The sequence below is a fragment of the Mirounga leonina genome, unplaced genomic scaffold (assembly GCF_011800145.1).
Source record: "Mirounga leonina isolate KUSES-001 unplaced genomic scaffold, KU_Mleo_1.0 Mir_54, whole genome shotgun sequence".
Lineage (NCBI taxonomy): Eukaryota > Metazoa > Chordata > Mammalia > Carnivora > Phocidae > Mirounga > Mirounga leonina.
This window is the reverse complement of record NW_023270812.1, coordinates 9552363-9573536: the sequence shown is the minus strand read 5'-3', so window position 1 is coordinate 9573536 and position 21174 is coordinate 9552363. Positions and strand designations below refer to the sequence as shown.

The window sequence follows — 21174 nt, the reverse complement described above, 5'->3', positions numbered from 1 at the left end:
GAGGGTCTGGGGGAAGTCTCTCCCGTAGTTAGAGGGTCTGGGGGAAGAGGCGGGCTGCGGGCGGTGTCTGGGGCAGTGTGAACTATAGAGCTTATTCGTGCAAATGGTAAACACCTGTCGGAAATGCTCTCTCAGCTACTGGAAGTCAGCACAGCTGATGACACGTACTTTCATGAAGATCGACAGTCACTCTCGAGGTCTATCAGACTCGGGACTGGCCAGCTCCCTCTAAAAGTTACCATTTTGTGACACTGATGAGTTAATATTAATTTTTTGGCGGTATGGGAATTGTCTTGGTCTGCTTAGGCTGCCATGACAAACGACCAGCCTGGGCACCTCAATCAACAGGTATTATTTCAGTTCCTGGTGAGGGCTCTCTTCCTGGCTGGCACACGGCTTCCCACGGTCTTATTCCGTGCTCGAGGAGGAAGAGCGAGATCCCTGCTGTCTCACCCTCTTCTTATATGGACACCAACACCATTGGATCAGGTCTCATGACCTCATTTAACCTTCACGACTTCCCGAAAGACCCCATCTCCAAAGACAGTCACATGGAGAGCTAGAGCTTTAAACTACAAATTTGGGGGGACCACGGTCAGTCCAGTCTGTACAGTAGAGTATGTTATATAATGGTGTTATGTGAAAAAAAAGGGGGGGGAAGAAATCTCCTGTCTATGGGGGTTCTTACTACTTTTGAATCTGAAATTTCCTATGATTTTTAAGGATAATCGTGAAACAAATAGATGGTCAAATACAAAGCACTATGTGAAGAAACTTGGAAGAAAGAATCTACTTTGTTCCCTTTGAGTTAGGCTGTGGGTGCTGGGAAATAAATCTCCACCGTGCTAGACTAGAGAAGCTTAATTAAAACCCAGAAGTCTCCGCTGGGTAGTTTTTAGAATCTGAAAAGATAGGTGGCATAAATAGAATTTAACATGCTTGAGAATCATCCAGGAGATGCTGATTTTCGGCACAGTACTTAAAAAGCAGACACATGAGTTGGATAAAAGAAAATTTAAAACTTTGATGATCCCATGACTAGTGTCTGACTAGTATGTTTAAGGGGTTTTTAAATCTTGGATGGGCACCTCTCACCAGTCAGCGCGCTCCAGTGGGCAGCTGATTTGTGCGTGTCCAGGGGATAGAAACCAGCTTTAGTGTTGGCTTAAGTTTAAAAAAAAAAAAAAAAAAGACCATAACCCACCGCAAGGCATTCCCACTCTGCATCCAGAAATCTCACACATATAGGATATGGATTATCCACTGTTTCAGAATCCCCTTGCTATAACTACCCTTTAACAGAACCATGCACTGAGCTCGTGTGCTTAGAAAATTCTACCTTTGTTAATATATAAATGTAGAGAGAATGATTTTTCTGTGTCCTTAGCACTTCAGTTACTACCCAGCACAAAAGCAAACTGCATGGTGTCATAAATTAAGCAAAAGTGATTGGAGAATTCCAAGGAGGAAGCCCCTCCTGGAAGGTTGAGTTAATCGTCTCGTTGTTACCTGCAGACTCACCTGGCGTCCCCCCCAGTGCCAACGCGCATCATCTGTTCAGAGGGTTCAGTTTTGTGGCCTCAAGTCTGGCCCAGGAGCCCTTGCAGCAAGACCTGCACAAAGCCACGGTTCACCCCATCGTGCAGGTAATCCCGTACCGCCAGGCTGCTCGCCCCGCAGGTGTGCCCGGGGAGGCGCGAGCACCTTGTCACACGTGGACTGAGAGCAGCCTGGGTCCTGGGGTGCTGATGCAGGGGGCACCAACTCTGTTCCCAGCCTCCTGGGCGTTACTGAGTCTCGTGGTGATCTGAGCCGTGCCTCTCACCCTTGCTCCACATTCATCCTCACGAAGGGAAGAGTTCTGCCCAGAATATCCCCGGGGTGTGTCTGTGGCTGGAGCCCCCACAGGGGTCAGACAGGGGCGTCCTCACTGGGTGGATCGAGTCGGTAGCCCAAGAGAGTAGTTTGGTTTATAGGTGCCATTTCTCTGTTGTGAAGTATATTGTTTGGGAAATCAATTCAGATGACATTTTTAGGAGTTGTCCACCTGATGAGTGTAACCAGATGCAGAGAATTCTAAGAAGGAATTGTGGTTACATTCTAAGGACAAAGTCAGGGGAAATGAGGTGGCATTAGATTTCCGTATTTCTTTCTCCTGGGCCTTTTGGGAACCCACAGTGTGTCTAACGGGGACACTTGGTGTGACGGTGTATACCGTATACTATACGGTATATGACTGGGGGCTTTCTATCTGTGCTCTCAGTGCATAGGGTGGAGGCCCGTGCATGCGGGCAGATGGGGCTGTGGCTGGGACGTCACGGGGTGTGAGTTCCAGTTAGATGCGGACACCAGACGCCGCTCTGGCCTCAAGCATCCGAACCACACACCCCCTATCTGCGGGGCCTTCTGCGCTCCCCCCTCCAGATGCTCAGACTCTGTGTAGCATGGTCTAAAAATTAAGCTCATTCCCCCAAAGTTAGGATTTAGATCTGGAATCCTTGCCGACCAGCAGCATGACCTTCATGATCCATCATCTCCTGACCTCAGCGACCTCAAGGGCACCGTCCGGGACCTCCCTTGCTGCCCACGTCCTGTGTGCCTGTGGTGCCTTTGTCCGAGTGAGCTCTGACAGCCGTCTCTGCCCCGGTCTCTGTCCACAGCAGTTACACGGGAACAACATACACTTCGCTGATGGCTATGAGATCAAGGAGGACATCGGGGTGGGCTCCTACTCCGTGTGCAAGCGATGTGTGCATAAAGCTACTGAGGCAGAGTATGCCGTGAAGGTAAGACCACGCCCGTGCGGGCGGGCTCCTCGTGCCCTGACCCGGCGGGCCTGGCTGAGCCGGCCGGCCTTCTCCCCGTGCGCCGTCCCACAAGCTCTAATACGACGGAGTTCAGTTTGCTTTGACGCCGGGTCACCCGTTCAACAAGTATTTTGCAGATCATGAATATTTTGAGTTTTATCCAACACATAAGTACTGACCACCTTTAGTAACTTTATGTACAGTATATGCCCTGAAATAAAAGTTTGGGTGCTCAGTGTTCTGGAAAATACAGCTCGGGGACAGGCACAGTGTTGTTTGAGCGGGCCGGGGGGGTGGGGAGAGGAAGAAGCTACCGTCACCGAGAATTAAATCAAAGAAATGAATAAAGGCATAAACTGGTAATACCTGTGTAAACTTAATCAGAGCGCTGGTAGTTTTACTCGAAACCATCAAGAAAAGTCAACGGTAAGAATTATCTAGAATTATCCAGAATCCAATCTCTACATAATACCTTTAGCTTCTGTAATTGTTGCTAGGTTTGATATTTGATCTGGAAATCCCAAACACCAGTTTCTTGAATTTTCTTGTTGGTGAAATGTGGACTAAATCTGAAGCTGCCGGCCAAAAGCATAACCTGATGTATGTAAAAAGCATAAACTGTGCATTCTCTCCACAAGACAGCCAGAGATGCTCTAACTCCACCACTTCCCCGCCGAACTGACCTCGGGACGCTGGAGAAGCCGGGCGTCAGCGCGGCCAGACCCAGACATGTCTGTGCCGCCTGGCACCGCACCTGCCCGGCACGGAACATCCGGGGAAGTGTGGAACTGTCCAGCAGCAGCGTAAAAGGAGCGCTTCCTTCCATCGTGATTTTCCTAAGCTGGGAAAAAATTATTCGAAGTGATGCCTGTGGGGGATGACCCCGTTCCTTCGCGGGTCACCCATGCCCCATGCTGCTTGCACTGAGAAAATGTTCAGCTCTGTCAAAAGAAGACACCAGCCCAAAAAAACTAGGCCCTGTGGTCTAGTTTGGGTTGCAAATTGATGGCTTGTTGACAAATGTATCCTGAAGTCTCAAGCGAGAAAGAATGTTTGAAATACAGAGTTGCACAGACTCTCGGCGCGCGGCCTGCCCGGAGTCTGCAGCACCGTACCCGGAGCCGAAGGAAGGGGTGCGGTACGCTTCCCGGAACGGCGGGTCCAGGGACACAAGCGCCGCTGTCTGGCCCCGGGGTCCAACAGCAGGTGCGGCCCGGGCCCCGGAACACAGGTGGTGTCGCTGGCAGGGACCGCTGCAGAAGGGGCGTGTGGGGCTCCATGCGTTTCTAAGACTTGGGTTGATGAGGACTTTCGTGTTTCCTCCTCCCTGGGAGTGTTAAGAGGACGCCCCCGTGTGCCATGCGGATGCCGCGCTGGTGGGCAGGTGCGCCCGACGCGGGGTGTGCACCTGCACTCTGCGCCCTGGACGAGAGGATTGCACGCGGGCCTCAGAGCGCAGGGCACGCGTGCGTGGGCTTCGGAGAATTTTTTCTGCCTGCGTCCTTTCTCAGAGAATTCCTTCAGCCGTGTATCGGGTGTCCAGCAGCAATCCTAGAAACAATCGCTGCTTCCAGTGAGCACGAAGAAACGCGTCTATTGTTCGGCTGGCTCAGTGACCACGATGCCCTTCTCGAAAACAGCCTGCCTCTGTGAGGCCGGTCAGCTGCGTTTTGTGCCTCCGAAAATAAATCTCCCACTGACAGAGGCAGTCGTGTGTCTCCCGGTGCTGTCCCCATGGCCAGCCCTCTTATAAAAACACGATTTGAATCCGGCTTTGTTCCATGGCTTTCCCTCGGTCCCTGCACCTCCCGCTGGGGCCACGCTGGGCTGGGGGCTTCTGGGGCATCTCAGCCCAGGGCCCAGGAGCCAGACTCATGGCCGCAGCTCGGTGCAGCAGAAAGAAACAGGGTCTTCCTCTTCTTTTTTTCCAAGCCTTGAAGTTCCCTGGACAAAGTGAGCTGGTGGACCTTGCAGGATTTGCCCCATCCTCACTAAGACCACAGTGGGTCCTAATTCATTGTCTGGAGGGTGTGTAAATTCACCCAGCGCGGGGGGCGGGGGGCAGCTGTGGCCCTTCGCTGCACAGCCCCCGGGACCCAGAGCTGGGCCAGCCCGTGTAAGCTGCATGTTGCAGGGACAGTAGTCAGGTCCTGGGTCCTGGTTCGGATTTCCTTCAAAGGCAAAAGAACTGGCCGGAGTTTCAAGGCAAAGAGCTCCATATTCAGGATGGGCCCCTGTGTTACCAAAATGTGGTAACATCCTACCGATCACTCCTCTGTCTCGTCTTCAGCATTTCCCAGGTAGAACATAAGGGAAATATTCTTTGGCCTCTGTCTGTGTCAGCTGACTGGTGGATGAGTAGCAGTTTCCCCACTTAGGGGTGGAAGAACTAGAAAAACTAAGAACGTCTTTTAACAGCCGAGCCCTGAGAGCGTGGCAGTTAATGACTTGGCGTGTGAGCCGGACCTCAGGCCAGCAGACGCCCTATTGAGCCCCTGCCGCTGAACTGAGCCCCCGCATCCCGGCTAGCACGCCAGGAACTGGCTGGCCCAGCCGTCCAAATTCTCGTGTGCACGGAAAAGGCGGTCTGTTTCGTGTTGAGAAACGGTCCAGTCAGAGCCAACTGGGGCCTCCTCACCCCACTGCATGGGTGATTCAGTAACCTCCCCACTGAGTAATGAGCAGAAAAATGTAAGCAGCGACTTTGATAAACAACAGGATGCGGCTTCCGCCTGGGGCAGTCATAATGGGGGGTGGCGGGCTGTTTCTACCTCCCCCGGGGGCACTGGCGATGTCTGAGACACCCTGTTTTTCACAGCTGGGGTGGGCCTCGTGGACGCAGGCCAGGGATGCTGCAGAGTGTCCTGCACGGGCCGGCTCCTCCCGCGGTCCTGGACACAGGACTACCCAGCCCATAACGTCGGCAGTGCTGAGGTTGAGAACCTCAGTCTAAAGCATCCTTTAGGGGTGGGGCTGGGGGGCGGATATCTCATGCAGAAATTCCAGCGGACTGACATCTGGGAGGTGAGGGTGGTGTGTGCCTTCCCTGTTAAGCTCTGCTTATGCTTAGCGGGATGACGCTCTGACGGGGCCCAGTGCCTCCTGCGCTCTACTCAGGGGCAGGGCAGGCCCTCTGGTGGCCGAAGCCCGGACCGCCGGGGCACGGCCTTCCCAGAGAAGGATGGGGGCCGCCCGCAGCCCCGCGCAGACCAAGCCCACAGCCTCAGAGCACATGTGGGACATATTAGATCTCACGTCTTGGAAATATCACTGTGTTTTGCTTTAAGCTTATTTCTCTGTCTTATGGGCCCCTAATTTTGCCGTAATTATATACTCTGTCATCACATTAATGACATTTAAGGCCACATGTAAACCTCTCCACCCAAGTATATTCCCAGTCAACAAGATTGTTGGTTTTGCATTTATTCTCAGCTGCGTTTTTCTGTGCAGCTCTTAAAATTAGTGAGGCCACGTCTAGCTACCACGTGACAAAGTCTTTAGCTTAGTACGCACACACAGCAGGGACTCAGTAAGTGTTGGTGCAGAGTCTGAATTCCTAGGCTTGATCCTTCCCTCCCAGCCAAGGCAAACAAGGCTGGATTGCCCAGCATCTTCGCCCGGGAGAGCCTGGCCTCAGGCAGTGAGGCAGGTGCTGCCCCCCATCCTTCTGGCAGGCACCACCTTGGGCTGACTCAGCGCAGGATGTCCCACCAGTGTGCCCACCTAATGCTGAGAGAGTGGATGGGAAAACCGTGATGTCCTCTCTTCTCTCCCCTCTGTCAGGCACGTGACAGTTGAACAGATGTGCCCTACTTTCTTAGCACGCGGAGCTGCTTCCGAGGGACAAAACCGCTCAACACTCCAATGCACAACTCAAGTTCACCTTTGCTTTCATAGCCAGTCCCGGAAGGCGAGGAGAGGAGGTGAAATTGTGCAGGACTTTGAAATAACGTGACATAGAACCGCACAGATGGCCAGGCCTGAGTGCATCTTCCGTTTAAAATAAGGTTAACATGGAATCATTTACGACGTGCAGAAGGGAAGTAGGATTGAGCAGCGCTTGAAGGGGAAAGGTTTATTTGAATAGAAAAAATCATTAGTATTCTCTCCATCAAAGGTGCTGTACTCACTTTACATGAATTGCGTTAAGAGGGTTGTTGGTCTCTATTTTGTTTTGGAGTCTTTGTGGCTCAACACGATCAGGCACGCATTGTGGACAGCCCAGGAAGCCAGTTTGTATAAAAAGGACTCCTGGCATTGTGCTGATGGGCAAGTGCGTAGGAACATATCAGAGCTCATTCACTATGGAAAAGCTGCCTTGTGTCAATAAATGTCTCAACCTCTCAGAAGCCTACGTAGGTGCGCCTTGAGAGAGTTCTGGACAGTGTCTGCGGATGACTCGGGTGTGTGCTGATCGCAGGCCGCAGAACTCACATGCACACCCAAGGTACTGCTTTTGCCACCTTGATCCTTGGTTTCGAAACACAAACATCAGTAATTTCTAAGAAGCAAATGATGCAACACCTGAAGTTCATGAGACCAGGAGCAGCAGGTATTAGATAGAATTCAGACTTACCGTAAATTCTATCATCCTGTTATAACGACGACGATGATGATAACAGCAAACAGCCCTCACTGGGTGCCAAACTTGCCCCACGCAAAATGCTCTGCATGTTAGGTCCGTTGACCTTCATGACACCATGATGTAATTACTTTCACCATCCCCTCGAGGGCACAGAGACCGACAGGTCAACAACACACACAAGGACACCCAGCCTGTAAGTGGGAGAATCACCGAACGTCCAAGTGTGCATGCCCTTGACCTCCCCGGGACGCTGCCTCTCACTTCCAAGGGGTGGAGCCCTAAGGCTTCACTCCAGCTCACTCCCATGCATTCTGCAACCTACAGATCTTGAAAGACTGAGACAGCCGTGCAGAGTGGATGCGGCTGGGCAGTAGTAAATTTAAAGCCCAAGTCATGGGATCTGCAAGGAAAATGTGTGGTTTTGATGGCAATCTAGGCTCCCTAAACGTTACAGTGAAGTGTTACTGGAGAAAGTGGAGGTGCCCAAGACACTGGATCTGGGCTCCTTTTTTTGTGTGTCCCCTGCTATTCTGCTCCCAGCTCTCGACCCCCTGCCTTTGGGTTGGGGTTGACTCCACCTAACAATCACGACTTCTCTTCAGTAGCGTAGTTTTGTTCTATTATTATAAGTACTGTAGTTTGTTTTAGCAGAAGACTCAGGTGAAAGTGAAGCAAGATCCTTAAAGTTACGCGAGTGTATGTCTCCCGGTCCTTGATTCTAGGGAGGAGGTGGGGTCGACGCACATCTGCCAGGAGATGGGTAGGCTGTCCTGACACGGAGCCTGTTTTGTGTTCACGACAGACAGTTGCAAGAGCATTAGCGCTCCTGTGCTCATGTTCTCATGTGTATGTAAGTTGAAATCCAAAAATGCAGCAGGATTGAGACCAATGTTTGACATGAATAGAGCTTATTTTTAGAAGGAAAACTGATCGGCATGGAAATTTTAATTTTTTCCAGCAGGAAAACTCAGTCCTCTCGCTGTGTCATTTGTTTAAATTAATTGTAAGAGAGAAGTTGTCTATGAAATCTTATGAAGGATCGCATGCTTGACTACCCTTGTTCACATATGGCATTGATCCTGGGAGCAAGCTCGTGGAAATTTCCTGCCTCCGGGGACATGCAGCAAGCCCGTGAGCCCCTCCTCTGGATCACCGCAAAGCCCATTTCCCCACGGTACTCTGTGTCCCAGGAGGGGATCACCCGGGGAGAGCCGGGGAAGAGGAAGGTGGAGTTGTGCAGAGACGGAAGAGGAAGAGGAAAAGCATGCTGAGGACGGTGAGGCCTCGTATCTTGACGCCTCTTCCTGCCCCTTCCCATCTCCAGCAGCCAGGAATAAAAATGCACATAAGCGGCATTGATCTCAGGGTGGTGAGTTCAAGCCCCATGTTGGGTGTAGAGCTTACATTAATTGATTGATTGAGTGATTGACTAAAAGGAAGAAAAGAGAAGTGTTCCTGATACTTCCGTCCCCATATGCTTCACCAGCAGAGAGAGTCCTCGTCTGCCATCCATTGCGTCCCCGGGGGTGCTGACTTAGCCCCGTAAACGTACAGCTTGTTGAAGAGCAACACGGTGGAAGGCTCGTTTACTGGCCGTGGTGGGGGACTGACCCCGGGCAGCGTCCTGCCCGCTCTCTGCGGCTGCTGGGAGATGAGAACCACAGAGACCGTTCCTCCCCACCCCTTCTTTGTGGTTCCATGAGATTATCTGAGCACCAGCACGGAGGAGAGCAGGCCTTGCTCATCAACACGATGACTGAGAATTCCTTCCCTGAGACTATAACTCAGTATTATTCTCAAAATAAGGAACTTGATCCACCAGTGCTTTCTTGAACTAGAAGCAAGTCTAACAATGGCAATCCCAGGAAACTGATCCCACAGAGAAGAAATTCATTCCTTGACGTTTCTAGACAAATGCTCAGAACCTCTCTCTGGGCCCTGCCATCCCCCCTGCTCAGACTGCAGCCTGGGCTCAGGGACCAGTAAGCCTGCCTCACGGCTCAGCGTCTCTGTCAAGACTCTTCTTCCTCACCTTAAAAAATAATAATAATAATTTCAGAAAAAGATTTGTGGATAAAAGCAGCCGGCGCTTGCTGACAACAGGACCAAACAAACCCTGAGTCTGAACAGAACGTGCAGCTGTGTGACCCCAGGTCAGCCCTGCCCAGCTCAGGGGGCTGGTGGGAAGCCAGCAGGGTGCCTGTGGGAGCTGTACCTCCCCGGTTCTAGGACTGCCCTCCCGGGCTGGGTGCCCCCTCTCCCCTGCACACCCGCCTCCCCGCCTCCCCACCCCCAGCGCCCAGCCTTGTCCTCTGGCTTCGGGTCAGCCCCGCCACAGGGAGACCCCACAGGAGGAAGGAAGAGCCCCCAGCTCCTGTCAGGTGCACCTTCTGTGCAGTTGCCCCATCCGGTCCTGTAACTGCCCCCGGGGCCACCGGCAGGAGAGAAGAGGCTTCCTGCTTCCAGCTCCACGGTGAGGGTGATAAAACAGATTTATGCTGAGAATACATCGTTTTGATCATGAAATTTTATTCAAAAAAAATGAATCTACCACTAATTTTTTTAAAAATCCACTAATGCATTTTAACCTTCTCAAATTCCAAAGACAAGGTCACAGTCCTGAGAGACTGAATGAGCCCATGCGCCGTTGGAGCAGAAGGGGTCTTGAACCCCACTGGCCAGCTCGCAGTCCAGGCAGTGCTTTACGAACCCCCACGCTTCTGGAGAAGGCTTCAGAGAGCCCCTCCCTCTGAACGCTGCATTATCTGCTCGCTTCCTTCAATAATAGAAGCAATCCTGGCGTCCACGCTAGAACGTTAGTGGAGTAAAATGTAGCAAGAGGAGAAAAATGTGTCAAGAAAGGGAGCTTCACTTTGTGCTTGTTTAACAGCGCTTGCCACTGGGCTTGCAGTCCTGGGGTGCCAGGGTCATCGGAACTCGGCTGCGGCCTTTAAAGCTGAGATGGAGAGCGGAGCGTGGGCACTGGGGTGATCTATCCTGACAGCGAAGGGGAGGGACAAGGGGCATCCAGGGGCAGCGTTCTAACAGTGGGTCAGATGCTGCCAAGCACTCCGCTCATCTAAATGAAAGAGATCAAGTCTCACGCGAAGCTCTGCTTAGAGTCTGATGTGAGAGAAGGTAAAAGCAAATCTCCCTCCTACTCTGGTAGTCAAATCACGGCACATTCTCCAAAGAGCAAATATTTTAAAATTAGGTGAAACTAATGTGCAAGAACAGTATGAGGGATTCTTCCATTTTGAGTGTCGTTTCTAACGCATGTGCTTGGGATTCACTTGGATGGCGTCCCCCACCCCCACCGGTTCCACCCCAGAGGGGTGGGAGCAAGGGCATAAGTAAAGCACTTGCAGAGATGTCAGCCATCATCGGCCAACAGAGGCTTCCCTGTTCCAAGCAGGCTTCTATTCACAGCACCTTGTCCTGTCTTTGGAAGCCATCTGGTTTCATGGGTGGAAGGATTTTATCTGTTATCCTAAGACATGGAATGCAGACGCTGGGTGGCGGAGGGGAAGGAAGGTTCGTGTCTAAGCCACGGTGGCCGACTCAGCATGCACGCCGGCCCCGGCATCTCCTGGGGAGGACCAGGCCCTCGGTCCCACGTGGCGGCTGGTGTGTTTTGCTGCCGGGTAAAGCAAGAGATGTGCAGAGAGCCGCTCGAGGCTCATTTTGGGCAGAGCGAAGAGCATGGGCCACCCACTCAGAGCCTGCCACGGTGATTGAAAGCACCTGCTGCTATTTGGTGGTGCCCGTGTGAGCCCCCCAAGCCCACCCTTCTCTATCCAACCCTGTAATATCTTAACATTCGTGTCTGAGGCTTGTGCCGGCTTTCTTTTTTTAAGATTTTATTTATTTATTTGACAGCGAGAGAGAGACAGCGAGAGAGGGAACACAAGCAGGGGGAGTGGGAGAGGGAGAAGCAGGCTCCCGCCGAGCAGGGAGCCCGATGCGGGGCTCGATCCCAGGATCCCGGGATCACGACCTGAGCCGAAGGCAGACGCTTAACGACTGAGCCACCCAGGCGCCCCTTGTGCCTCCTTTTTGTAAATGTCACTCTTAGGCTAGTTGGGAAAGAGGATTGCCTTGAACTTCTAGGCAACTGTCACTTATCCCGGTTGAGCGTGAGCTGCAGGGGAGGGGGGGGAGGAGACAGAAAGGGTCCGAGCCTGCTGATGCCATCCCAGAGCCTCATGTCACATGCTCTGCTTGTTCCAGATCATCGATAAGAGTAAGAGAGACCCCTCAGAAGAGATCGAGATTCTCCTGAGGTACGGGCAGCACCCGAACATCATCAGCCTCAAAGACGTAAGTGGGTTCGTGCAGCACTGTTCGTGTTCCCTGTGCTCCCGTTTCCTCACCTGGCACCGAAGCCGGCGTTGGTTTGGTACCGGCTCTCTTCACGGGTCACTGTTGCCACCCCCGGGAGGGTGTGCCAGAGCCGGCCCCCACCGCGTGCCCCTTAAAATCACCCGGCGGCTGCCTGAGTTCCCGTCCCTCTGACAGCAGCCCCCTCCCCGCCACCACACTCCCAAATCACGTAACGTGGACTATAAAGGAGGGAAAGAAGCTGGTGCAAATTCTCATCCAGATGTGTTATTGCTCGGTGCCATTCCTAAACACAGCAGGAACGGAGAGTCCTGCGTGGCTGAGACGGGGCTGGGGCGGCTCGGAGACCCCAGACCAAGCTCTGGCCGTGGGGCTCCTCCCAGCTTGCTCTGCCTCTGCTGGGCAATGAGTGGTCCCCAGCACAGGACAGGGAAGGGGGCAGGGGTCCAGCCCCTCAAAGCCCCGCACAGCGCCCAGGGCTGTGGTGTCGGGGGCCAGAGGGGACACAGAGCTGTCTCCTCGCCACCTTCATGCTCACACTCCAGAATGATTCCAGTGTCGTGAACCCAAACCCTCAAGATTTGGGGGCCGCCTCGACTTCCCGCTGGGCCCCGTCAATTCCTAGAGCAAGGGGACTGCAAAATGCCAGTTCACCTCGGAGCAAAGTGTGAAGTGAATCCCTGTGTTAACCCGTGAAGTGAACCGGCTTTCTCCCCGTGGATCCCAGGCACCTCCGTGGTGCAGCCCGGTCCTCCGGCCGTTTTGGTGTTTATTCATGTGTTAAGATGCACAAGCAGAAGTCAGCTCATTTGAAAACTTCTAAGCTTTTCAAACCACTTTCATTATGTTGGGGTGAGTGATTCTGAGCCAAAGATGCCATCGTATGTCCATTCTCAAAAGTAGAGCTTTTTTTTTTGAGGCATAAACTGGAAATAAATACACCAAAATCAACTTTACATCTTGCATTGAGCTCAGAGTCAGGCAAATTATTTTAGTGAATTGTTCTGGAAACTCACTGATTCGTAAGCTAAAAATTACTCGTGTTTAGATGCTCGGCCCCGTTTCCACGAGGTCCTCCGAATGCCTGGGCACCGGTGTGCAGGGAGATTGCGGCCCACACGAGCATGTCATGGAAAGAGCCAGAGCAGGGGGGTGTGGGGCTGTTGTTTAAGCTCATGAGAGTGAAGGTGGTGTGACAAAACTCTCTTTTGCCATTGCTTTCCTGAGATAAGAGCACTGTTGCAAATGGCAGATTCTGTCTCCCTCTGCCTCCCCTCCCTGCCGGGCTCTGGAGTCTGGCAGCTCTGAGGCTCGTCCACGGTGGAGGGGGGGGGAGGGCCGCTGGGGCCGGCTGGACATGACCCAGGCCTGCTGGCCCGGACCCTGCCTGCTAACGAGACCCCCTGGGGCTGTGCACACTGAAGTCTGAGGAGCTCGGCTCTGGGCCCACAGCCCAGCTCCACCTCCGAAGTTCTCCATGGCAGAGGGGGGTGGGGGCCCAGATCAGGACAAGTCATGTCAGCTAAAGTCTCATCTTGCAAGCTCCTGGCCTCGCTGACTCATTCCCTGCTTTGCAGCAGATGACTAAAGCTGGTTTTCCCTAAGCACCACGTCGGGTATGACTGGAATGGCCATTCACTCACTTTCACCCGGAGCCTTGTTTTCACACCCGGGAGAGCACTGAGCCCCCAGCCTCTGCGCTGGCCGGGGCTGCCTCCGGGGCTGCCCTTCTCCCCCATGGCAGGCCGGCCTGTGCGGGCAGGGCGGTGTGGAGGCCGCCAGGGTGACCGCATGCTCCGTTCTCCGCCTCCCAGGTCTACGACGACGGGAAGTTCGTGTATCTGGTGATGGAGCTGATGCGCGGCGGAGAGCTCCTGGACCGCATCCTCCGGCAGCGTTACTTCTCAGAGCGGGAGGCCAGTGATGTGCTGTGCACCATCACCAAGACCATGGACTACCTCCACTCCCAGGGGGTAAGCAGCCTGCGGCCGCACGGCCAACACAAAAACAGGAGAGACCGGACCGGGAGAGAGTTCCCTGGCTCCAGAGCTGGGGACCCCCGTTGTCCTGGCTTCCTTCTGTGTCACCGCCGCCCCTTCCGTGTCTGAGATCATTGCACACACACTGTGCCCCGTAGCTAGTAGGGAAATTAAGTTTACCTGGACCAGTTATAGAGAAAAAGTATTTGGGCTGGATAAAGGGACATGTTGCTCTATTTACAACTGAATCCTTAGCCAACACAAAGGAATCCTGCAGTGGACAGAGACAGTGAGAGCTCGCTTGGCCAAGGCCCTCACCGGGTTCCAGGCGCTGCTCTGTGCCCTTCGCTCATGCAGCCCTGAGTTCCGATTACACCCGCTCACAGACCGGGAGATTAGAGCAGAGGGGGGTTAGGCATCTTGCCCAGGGCTGGTTGCACACGAGTGAGTGGAGAGCTGGGGTTCCTGGCTGGCTGTCTGCTTCCAGACCATCGCCCGGCACCTCCCGCGAAGCAGACAGCGCTTCTGTGGCCCGCCCTGCCCCGTGGTCATGAGCATTTAAAATGCAGCCACTGGGGCGCCTAGGTGGCCCAGTCGTTAAGCGTCCTCCTTCCACTGGGGTCCTGGGATCGAGCCCGGTGTCGGGCTCCCTGCTCAGCGGGAAGCCTGCTTCTCCCTCTCCCACTCCCCCTGCTTGTGTTCCCTCTCTCACTGTGTCTCTCTCTATCAAATAAATAAATAAAATCTTTTAAAAAAATAAAAATTAAAATAAAATAAAATAAAATAAAATAAAATAAAATAAAATAAAATGCAGCCACCTCCGAACTGGAGGATGTTCCTCCAGGACCACACCACAGGCCTTTCTGTGGTCACCCGGTGGTCTGGGAGCGCAAAGCGTTTTCCCAGAACGAACTCTAGAGGAAACCCGTGGGATGATGGTTTTTCCAGATTGGCTTCTATTTAATGAGGGAGGTGATAGGCCTGGCCCCAAACCCTCCTGCTCCCCTGCCCTTGGAGCCTCTGCCCGTGTGTGTCCCTTCAGCTTCCCTCCATCTTCCTCCCCTGTGTTTTAACAGCACAGCAGGTGCCAGGCTGTGTGAGGGCACCCACGTGTGCTCCCGATCAGCCTCTGTCCCTGTCAGACGAAATCGCTGTGTGCCCCCAGAGAGCTGCTTTGCTTTGAGATGTCAGGATGGCTTTCGCCGCCCCCATCCTCGTGCTCGGAGCGCCCTGCACCTCCCCCGCCACAGGTGCAGGTAGGGCTCCTGTCGGTCGCTTGATCGCTGCCCAGGAGTCACCTGCCCCATGACAAAGGCTGCATGTCTGCCTCGCTCTCTAGTGAGCCCCTGACAGCGCTGGAGCGTTCTGGGCGCCCAGTAAACATCTACCTGTAGAAATCTTTCTGTGCACGTCACCTGAGTTCAGAGCGACATTTCCTTGTATATAATTCTCTCGTTTGGGGTGGCTTCTTATTTACTTGAGTGTCAATACAAGAGCAAGAGAGGAAGGAAGACCCGCCCTAAAGAACATAGCGTCCCAGCGGACCGGCTTCCAGCTGCAGGACCTGCTCAGGGTCACAATCCCAAAAAACCCCTTATATTCTGAATGCTTCCCCCTTCCCCTTCCTGCTTCAACCTCGCCCACTGCCTTTCCAGGTGGTGCATCGAGACCTGAAGCCGAGTAATATACTGTATATGGACGAGTCTGGAAACCCTGAATCCATCCGAATCTGTGACTTTGGGTTTGCCAAGCAGCTTCGAGCTGAGAACGGGCTATTGATGACACCCTGCTACACGGCAAATTTCGTTGCCCCGGAGGTAAGAGCTCCAAGCTGTGGATCGTTTGGTACATCAGAGTCATCTTGATTTAGTTGAGCAGTCATGTCAGAGAGGAGAAATGAGTCAAAAAAGAACCAGCCACTGACCTTGCTCAAACACAGTTATTTTATCATTCTCCTATTTGTAAAATTGTTAATGGTGATGTTTTTATGTAAAATTGTTACCATGCAATAGACCATTTGGATCAGCTCCGTGTGCGCTGTGGGATTTAATATGAGGGCCCGTAGTGTTCTGCACGGGAGGGCTCTCAGCCGCATCCAGAGCCTTGGAGAATTTCGGCAGCACCATCTTGCACATCTGGCCCTTCTCAGGCTCCCTGGGGATGGTTTCGTTAGGCTCTGAAGTCACTGATGTGTTTATGAGGCAGACCCAGTTTCTTGCTTTAAGTATCAACAAAACCTGAGAGGCCACTAGAGCAGAACTGACTCGTGGCTGGTGGGATGAGGGGTCAGGAAGCAGAACAGATGTTGGATTCTGTGCGGATCCTTCTGGCTATTGCTGAAACTGGACCAGGGTTGCAATGAAGCGCACAGCAAGTCCGAAGAGAAAGGTGTCCGACTCCTGATCTCAGCTCAGATCTTGAGCTCAGGGTCGTGAGTTCGAGCCCTACATTGGGCTCCATGCTCGGCATGGAGTCTACGAAAGAAAGAAAGAAAGAAAGAAAGAAGAGAGGAGAGGAGAGGAGAGGAGAGGAGAGAAGAGAAGAGAAGAGAAGAGAAGAGAAGAGAAGAGAAGAGAAGAGAAGAGAAGAGAAGAGAAGAGAAGAGAAGAGAAAAAAAGGAGGTCCCCGGGCACCAGTAGTGGGTCTTCGAACTGAGAGGTGGCCCCCACCATCGGTCGCGAGGAAGGCAGCAGGGTGCTGAACCGGGATATGGATGGGCATGGGGCCCCCAGAGGTGGGCTGCGAAGCCACTTTCAGGTTACCCAGATGCTATCTGTAGCCCCCTGTAACATAATCTGCTTATAAGCCTCTTTGTTGCCTTACTTGATCAATATTAATATTGATAGTATTGATTTTAGCGATTATAGAATATCTTAAATTGGTATATTACTTTACCATTTACAAAGCCCTTTTACCAATAGTTTTTACTCTTATCTTCATATGCCATATGAGGTACACAGGGTAGATACTACTGGCCACACTGAATGGATTAAAAAACAAAAACAGATTCAGTGTGTTCAAGTGACTTTTGAAGGTCACTCAGCTAGTGACGCACGGGCTTAAACAACCACGCCGCTGGCCCAACACAGCATCAGTGATACGATGACGGAAAGGTGGCATCCTTGCCCTTGTGTCTAAGAAAGTTGAACCCAGCTCTCCTGACTCCAGATCAATGCTAAATCCAGTAATGTACAGTAATCCATGAGTATTTATGCTGCTCTCTTTACTGTTGTTCAGCTATAACTACATCAGAGGATTGCCCTCTGTTGAAGTATGTAATCCTAGGACACATGAAGATTCTTCTGTTTTAACTGTTCCTCAGAAAATTAAACACAGGATTACCAAGTAATGCAGTAAGGCCAATATCCAAGGGCACTGAAGGCAGAGACAAGAGCAGCTGTTTGCCCACCCGGGTACACACCAGCATTATTCACAATGGCTGGACGGTGGAAGCAGCCCATTTGTTCATCAACAGCTGAATGGATGAACGAAATGTGGTGCGTTCATACAAAGGAGTATTGGCCTTAAAAAGGAAGGAAATCATGTCCCACATTACAACATGGATGAACCTTGGGCACATCATAAGCAAGGCAGAAAAGCATAATTACTGTATGATTCCACTCATATGAGGTCCTAAAGCAGCCAAATCCACAGAGACGGATGGAGGAGGGTGGGAGCCAGGGGCTGGGGGCAGGGCGTGGGGAGTGGCTGTGTAATGGGGACAATTCCAGTTTTGCAAGAGGAAAGAGATGGATGGAGATCATTGAACAACTGAACTGTGCTCCTAAAATTGATTAAGATGGTAAATTTTGTGCTACGTATACTTTGCCATAATTTTTTTAAAGTTCTGCCTTAAAATAAGTGTTTCCAAGCTATCTGTCACGTATCTAGCAAGAGCTGTGGTTCCCATGTGTGCGCTGGTCTTTGGGGAATCCTATTGCAGAGCATCATGGTTGGCTTGGCATTAATAAAGGATATCCCCCTGTTCCCCACCTGTCCAGCTCATGGCCACATCAGAACAACACCCTATGAACTTGAACTTTCTTCACCAAGAGCTCATCTGTCATTTGCTTTCCCCCTCCAGGTCCTGAAGCGGCAAGGCTACGATGCAGCATGTGACATCTGGAGTTTGGGGACCCTGCTGTACACCATGCTGGCGGGGTAATGCACACTCTCCCATAGGAGTCAGCATGCGATGGCATGTGTGCCCGAGACATCATGAGGCAGACGTCTCAGGGGCTGTCTCTTCAGCCCAGGGTCAGCCCTGCCCCGGTGCCACGGGCAGGGACACACTCACAGGTCTTGGGTAAACACCTCCTTAGCCCTTTCAGGACAACTAAAGAGTAGGGATTAAGAAAGTTGGCCATAGGGCACCTGGGTGGCTTAGATGGTTAAGCGTCTGCCTTCGGCTCAGGTCATGATCTCAGGGTCCTGGGATCGAGTCCCGCATCGGGTTCCCTGCTTGGTGCAGAGCCTGCTTCTCCCTCTCCCTCTGCCACTCCCTCTGCTTGTGCTCTTCTGTCTATCTCTCTGTCAAAATAAATAGATAGAATCTTTAAAAAAAAAAAAAAAAAGAAAGTTGGCCATATGTTTTCTTTAAAATGTATCTCCAGAATTAGGGAACTGGAGCACAGAACTCAGCTCATCAACAAAAAACCCAAGCCTCTGACCATCTGTCCACATTCTTCCTGGCACCAGGCCGCCCCCTTAAGGGGTCGCAACATCTTCTCTTAAAAACATCCTCTTAAGAAGCACCCCTAAAGCCTTCAAGGTCAAAGAGCACCTCAAGAAAGGCAGCCAGGTAAAAGCAGGTGACTGACTTGTGTGGCCGCCAGATGAGACAGCCGGCCTTACAGAAGGAGGGTTGGGTCTGCTGTGTGCACATCTGCTTCCAATCCGAGGTGTTCCCCTCACCAGCTCTGTTTCTGGCCTGGACTCCTTGACCTTTATTGGCCTCACTTCCCTCACTTTTGAATGAGAAGAGGACACTGTGTATTCAAGGCTTCCAGCCTTAAAGGTCTAGGATCCAAAGAACCCCAGAAGGACCTATGTTTTTAAATTTATTAAGGATTTGCACAGAAGGAAAAAAGAGCTCTAGACCATCCAGACCTGCTCACTGTAATAAAATGGACAAAAGGCCCTGGTAAGAATGAATGGGAGTAGCCTGTTTTTTCTGTGGCCTTAATGAGGCATCTCCTGATAAGTGAGTGATCAGCGTCTGTAGTGAAAGGAGGCGGACGTGTGAGCCTGGGGCTGTGCCTTGAGGACCACAGTAGCAGGGAAGGCATCCCGGACCTTCCTGACATCACACTGTTGGATTGCCCTGCGATTCTTCTGATACTCACGTTGTCTGTACATAAACCTCAGATCACCAACCTGGCCACTAAAGGAAGTGCCGTGAGGATCACATACAATTCCTTTTCTAACAGGCATGTATCGACATGCCCTGGATAATGCTGGGAGCTGATGGAATAAGTCACAGTGGGGCAGATGCCGATGGCATCTTATATGTGTCCATGTAGATCCCTGTGAGTGTTTTATTCTCCCCATTGTGCAATCAAGTCTTAAAACATTAATTTATCAGAGAACCAGAGTTGGTAATAAACCAATCATAGGTCTATCAGACTTCAAATCTCAGGTTCTCCTCCATTATACCACAGTCTCAGTGTGGAAACTGAATGACCAGGCCAACCATTGAAACACTCGGTCACCAGGGGAGCCAGGAAGGGTCCAGGGATGCTCATGCTTGGGTCCTAGAGTTTTCTACACTTGCCTTATCGACCTACACCAATGACCAACTTAGGAAGATGGACATAGCTTAAGAAATAAGTGACGCTTTCCCATGACTCCTGAATTTGGAGCGCAATGGCAAAGAAAGAGCTATTTTTTTAACAACAAAGAGGCAGGGGTGCCTGGGTGGCTCAGTCGGTTAAGCGTCTGACTCTTGATCTTGCCCATTCCTGCTCTCAGGTTTGTGAGTTCAAGCCCCACACTGGGCTCCATGTTAGGTGTGGAGCCTACTTAAAAAAAAAAAAAAAAAAAGGCAACAACAACAAAAAGAGGCAATAGCAAGCTGTGGACTTTACTGTAGGTCATAAAATCAGAACTCATACCATGCATTCTCTCATTGCACAGATTTACCCCATTTGCAAATGGACCAGATGATACTCCTGAGGAGATTCTGGCAAGGATTGGCAGTGGGAAGTACGCCCTTTCTGGGGGAAACTGGGACTCAATCTCCGATGCCGCGAAGGTGAGTGTTTTCCAGTGCTCTTGCTTCTCAGGTGCGGAGATTCTGTATTAACCATTGTATTTGTGAGGAAGCTAGAGGATACCTTTCATATAAATAACTCAGGTATTTTATCTCATAGATTTTTTTTTTAGCTTCTCAGTTAAAAAAAAAAGTGGGTTTTTTGCAAAAGTCTTCTTACAGCACTTTTCACATTTTCTACTGCCTTGGTGTACTAGGGTTCTCCAGAGAAACAGAATCAATAGGATGTGCATAGATACAGAGAAAGAAAGATTTGTTTTTAAGAATCAGTTCATGAGATTGTGGAGGCTAATAAGTGTAACATCTACAGAGTAGGTCCATAGACTGCAAACTCAGGGAAGAGTTGGCATTACAGCTTGAGTCCAAAGCCCGTCTGCTGGCAGACTTCCCTTTCCTTGGGAAACCTTGGTCTTTTTTATCTTAAGGCTTCAATTGATTGGATGAGGCCCACCAACATCATGGAGGGTCATCTGCTTTAGTCCAAGTTGACTGATTTCAGTGTTAATCTCATCTAAATAAGACTTTCACAGCAACATCTAGACTGGTGTTTGGCCAAACACAGGGGACCATGGCTTAGCCAAGGTGAAACATAAAATTAACTATCACAGTTTTAGTGATGTTGTAGACTGAGTGCCCTGAATGATCACAGACTGATCAAAAAGAACTCTGGGACAGAGGTGTCAAGGTGACACATAAAATTAACTATCACAGTTTTAGTGATGTTGCAAACTGAGTGCCCTGAATGATCACAGACTGATCAAGAAGAACTCTGGGACAGAGGTGTATTTCTGTTACTTTAAAACTCTTTGCACTGAGGCTTCCCTGCAGCTTCACTCTTTGTGACCAACCTTGTTTAAAGAGACATCAGACTTAGTCTTTTTCAGTTGAGATCATCAATTCCTCTCTAATCAAATAGTCAATGATAACACCACCACTCGGAAGAAGCAGCCTCAGTCTATTTCCTGTGTTGCCGTAAAATGACTGGGAGAGGAGTAGACCGTCGGGGTTCTGATTCTAGTACTGCCATCATCATCACTGTGTGACCTCATACAGAAATGGCAGAGGGGATGGTGGAGGAGATGGTAGAGAAGATGGTGGAGCAGATGGCAGAGGGGATGGTGGAGGTGATGGTAGAAGTGATAACGGAGAAGATGATGGAGGAGGTGGTGGAAGTGATGATGGAGAAGATGA

At 51.3% G+C, this 21174-nt stretch overlaps 1 protein-coding gene across 2 annotated transcripts in view; it reads left to right on the top strand.

Annotated features, from left to right (window-relative positions):
* The window catches only part of LOC118001843 (ribosomal protein S6 kinase alpha-2-like), a 155719-nt gene that overhangs the window by 128947 nt on the left and 5598 nt on the right, over nt 1–21174 (top strand). For both annotated transcript variants that reach the window (XM_034992008.1, XM_034992009.1), the window contains 7 exons: nt 1516–1646; nt 2661–2786; nt 11623–11712; nt 13548–13706; nt 15368–15529; nt 17797–17873; nt 19848–19965. In XM_034992008.1, coding sequence (XP_034847899.1) covers nt 1516–1646; nt 2661–2786; nt 11623–11712; nt 13548–13706; nt 15368–15529; nt 17797–17873; nt 19848–19965 — 863 coding nt within the window. The remainder of the gene's footprint in view (nt 1–1515; nt 1647–2660; nt 2787–11622; nt 11713–13547; nt 13707–15367; nt 15530–17796; nt 17874–19847; nt 19966–21174) is intronic.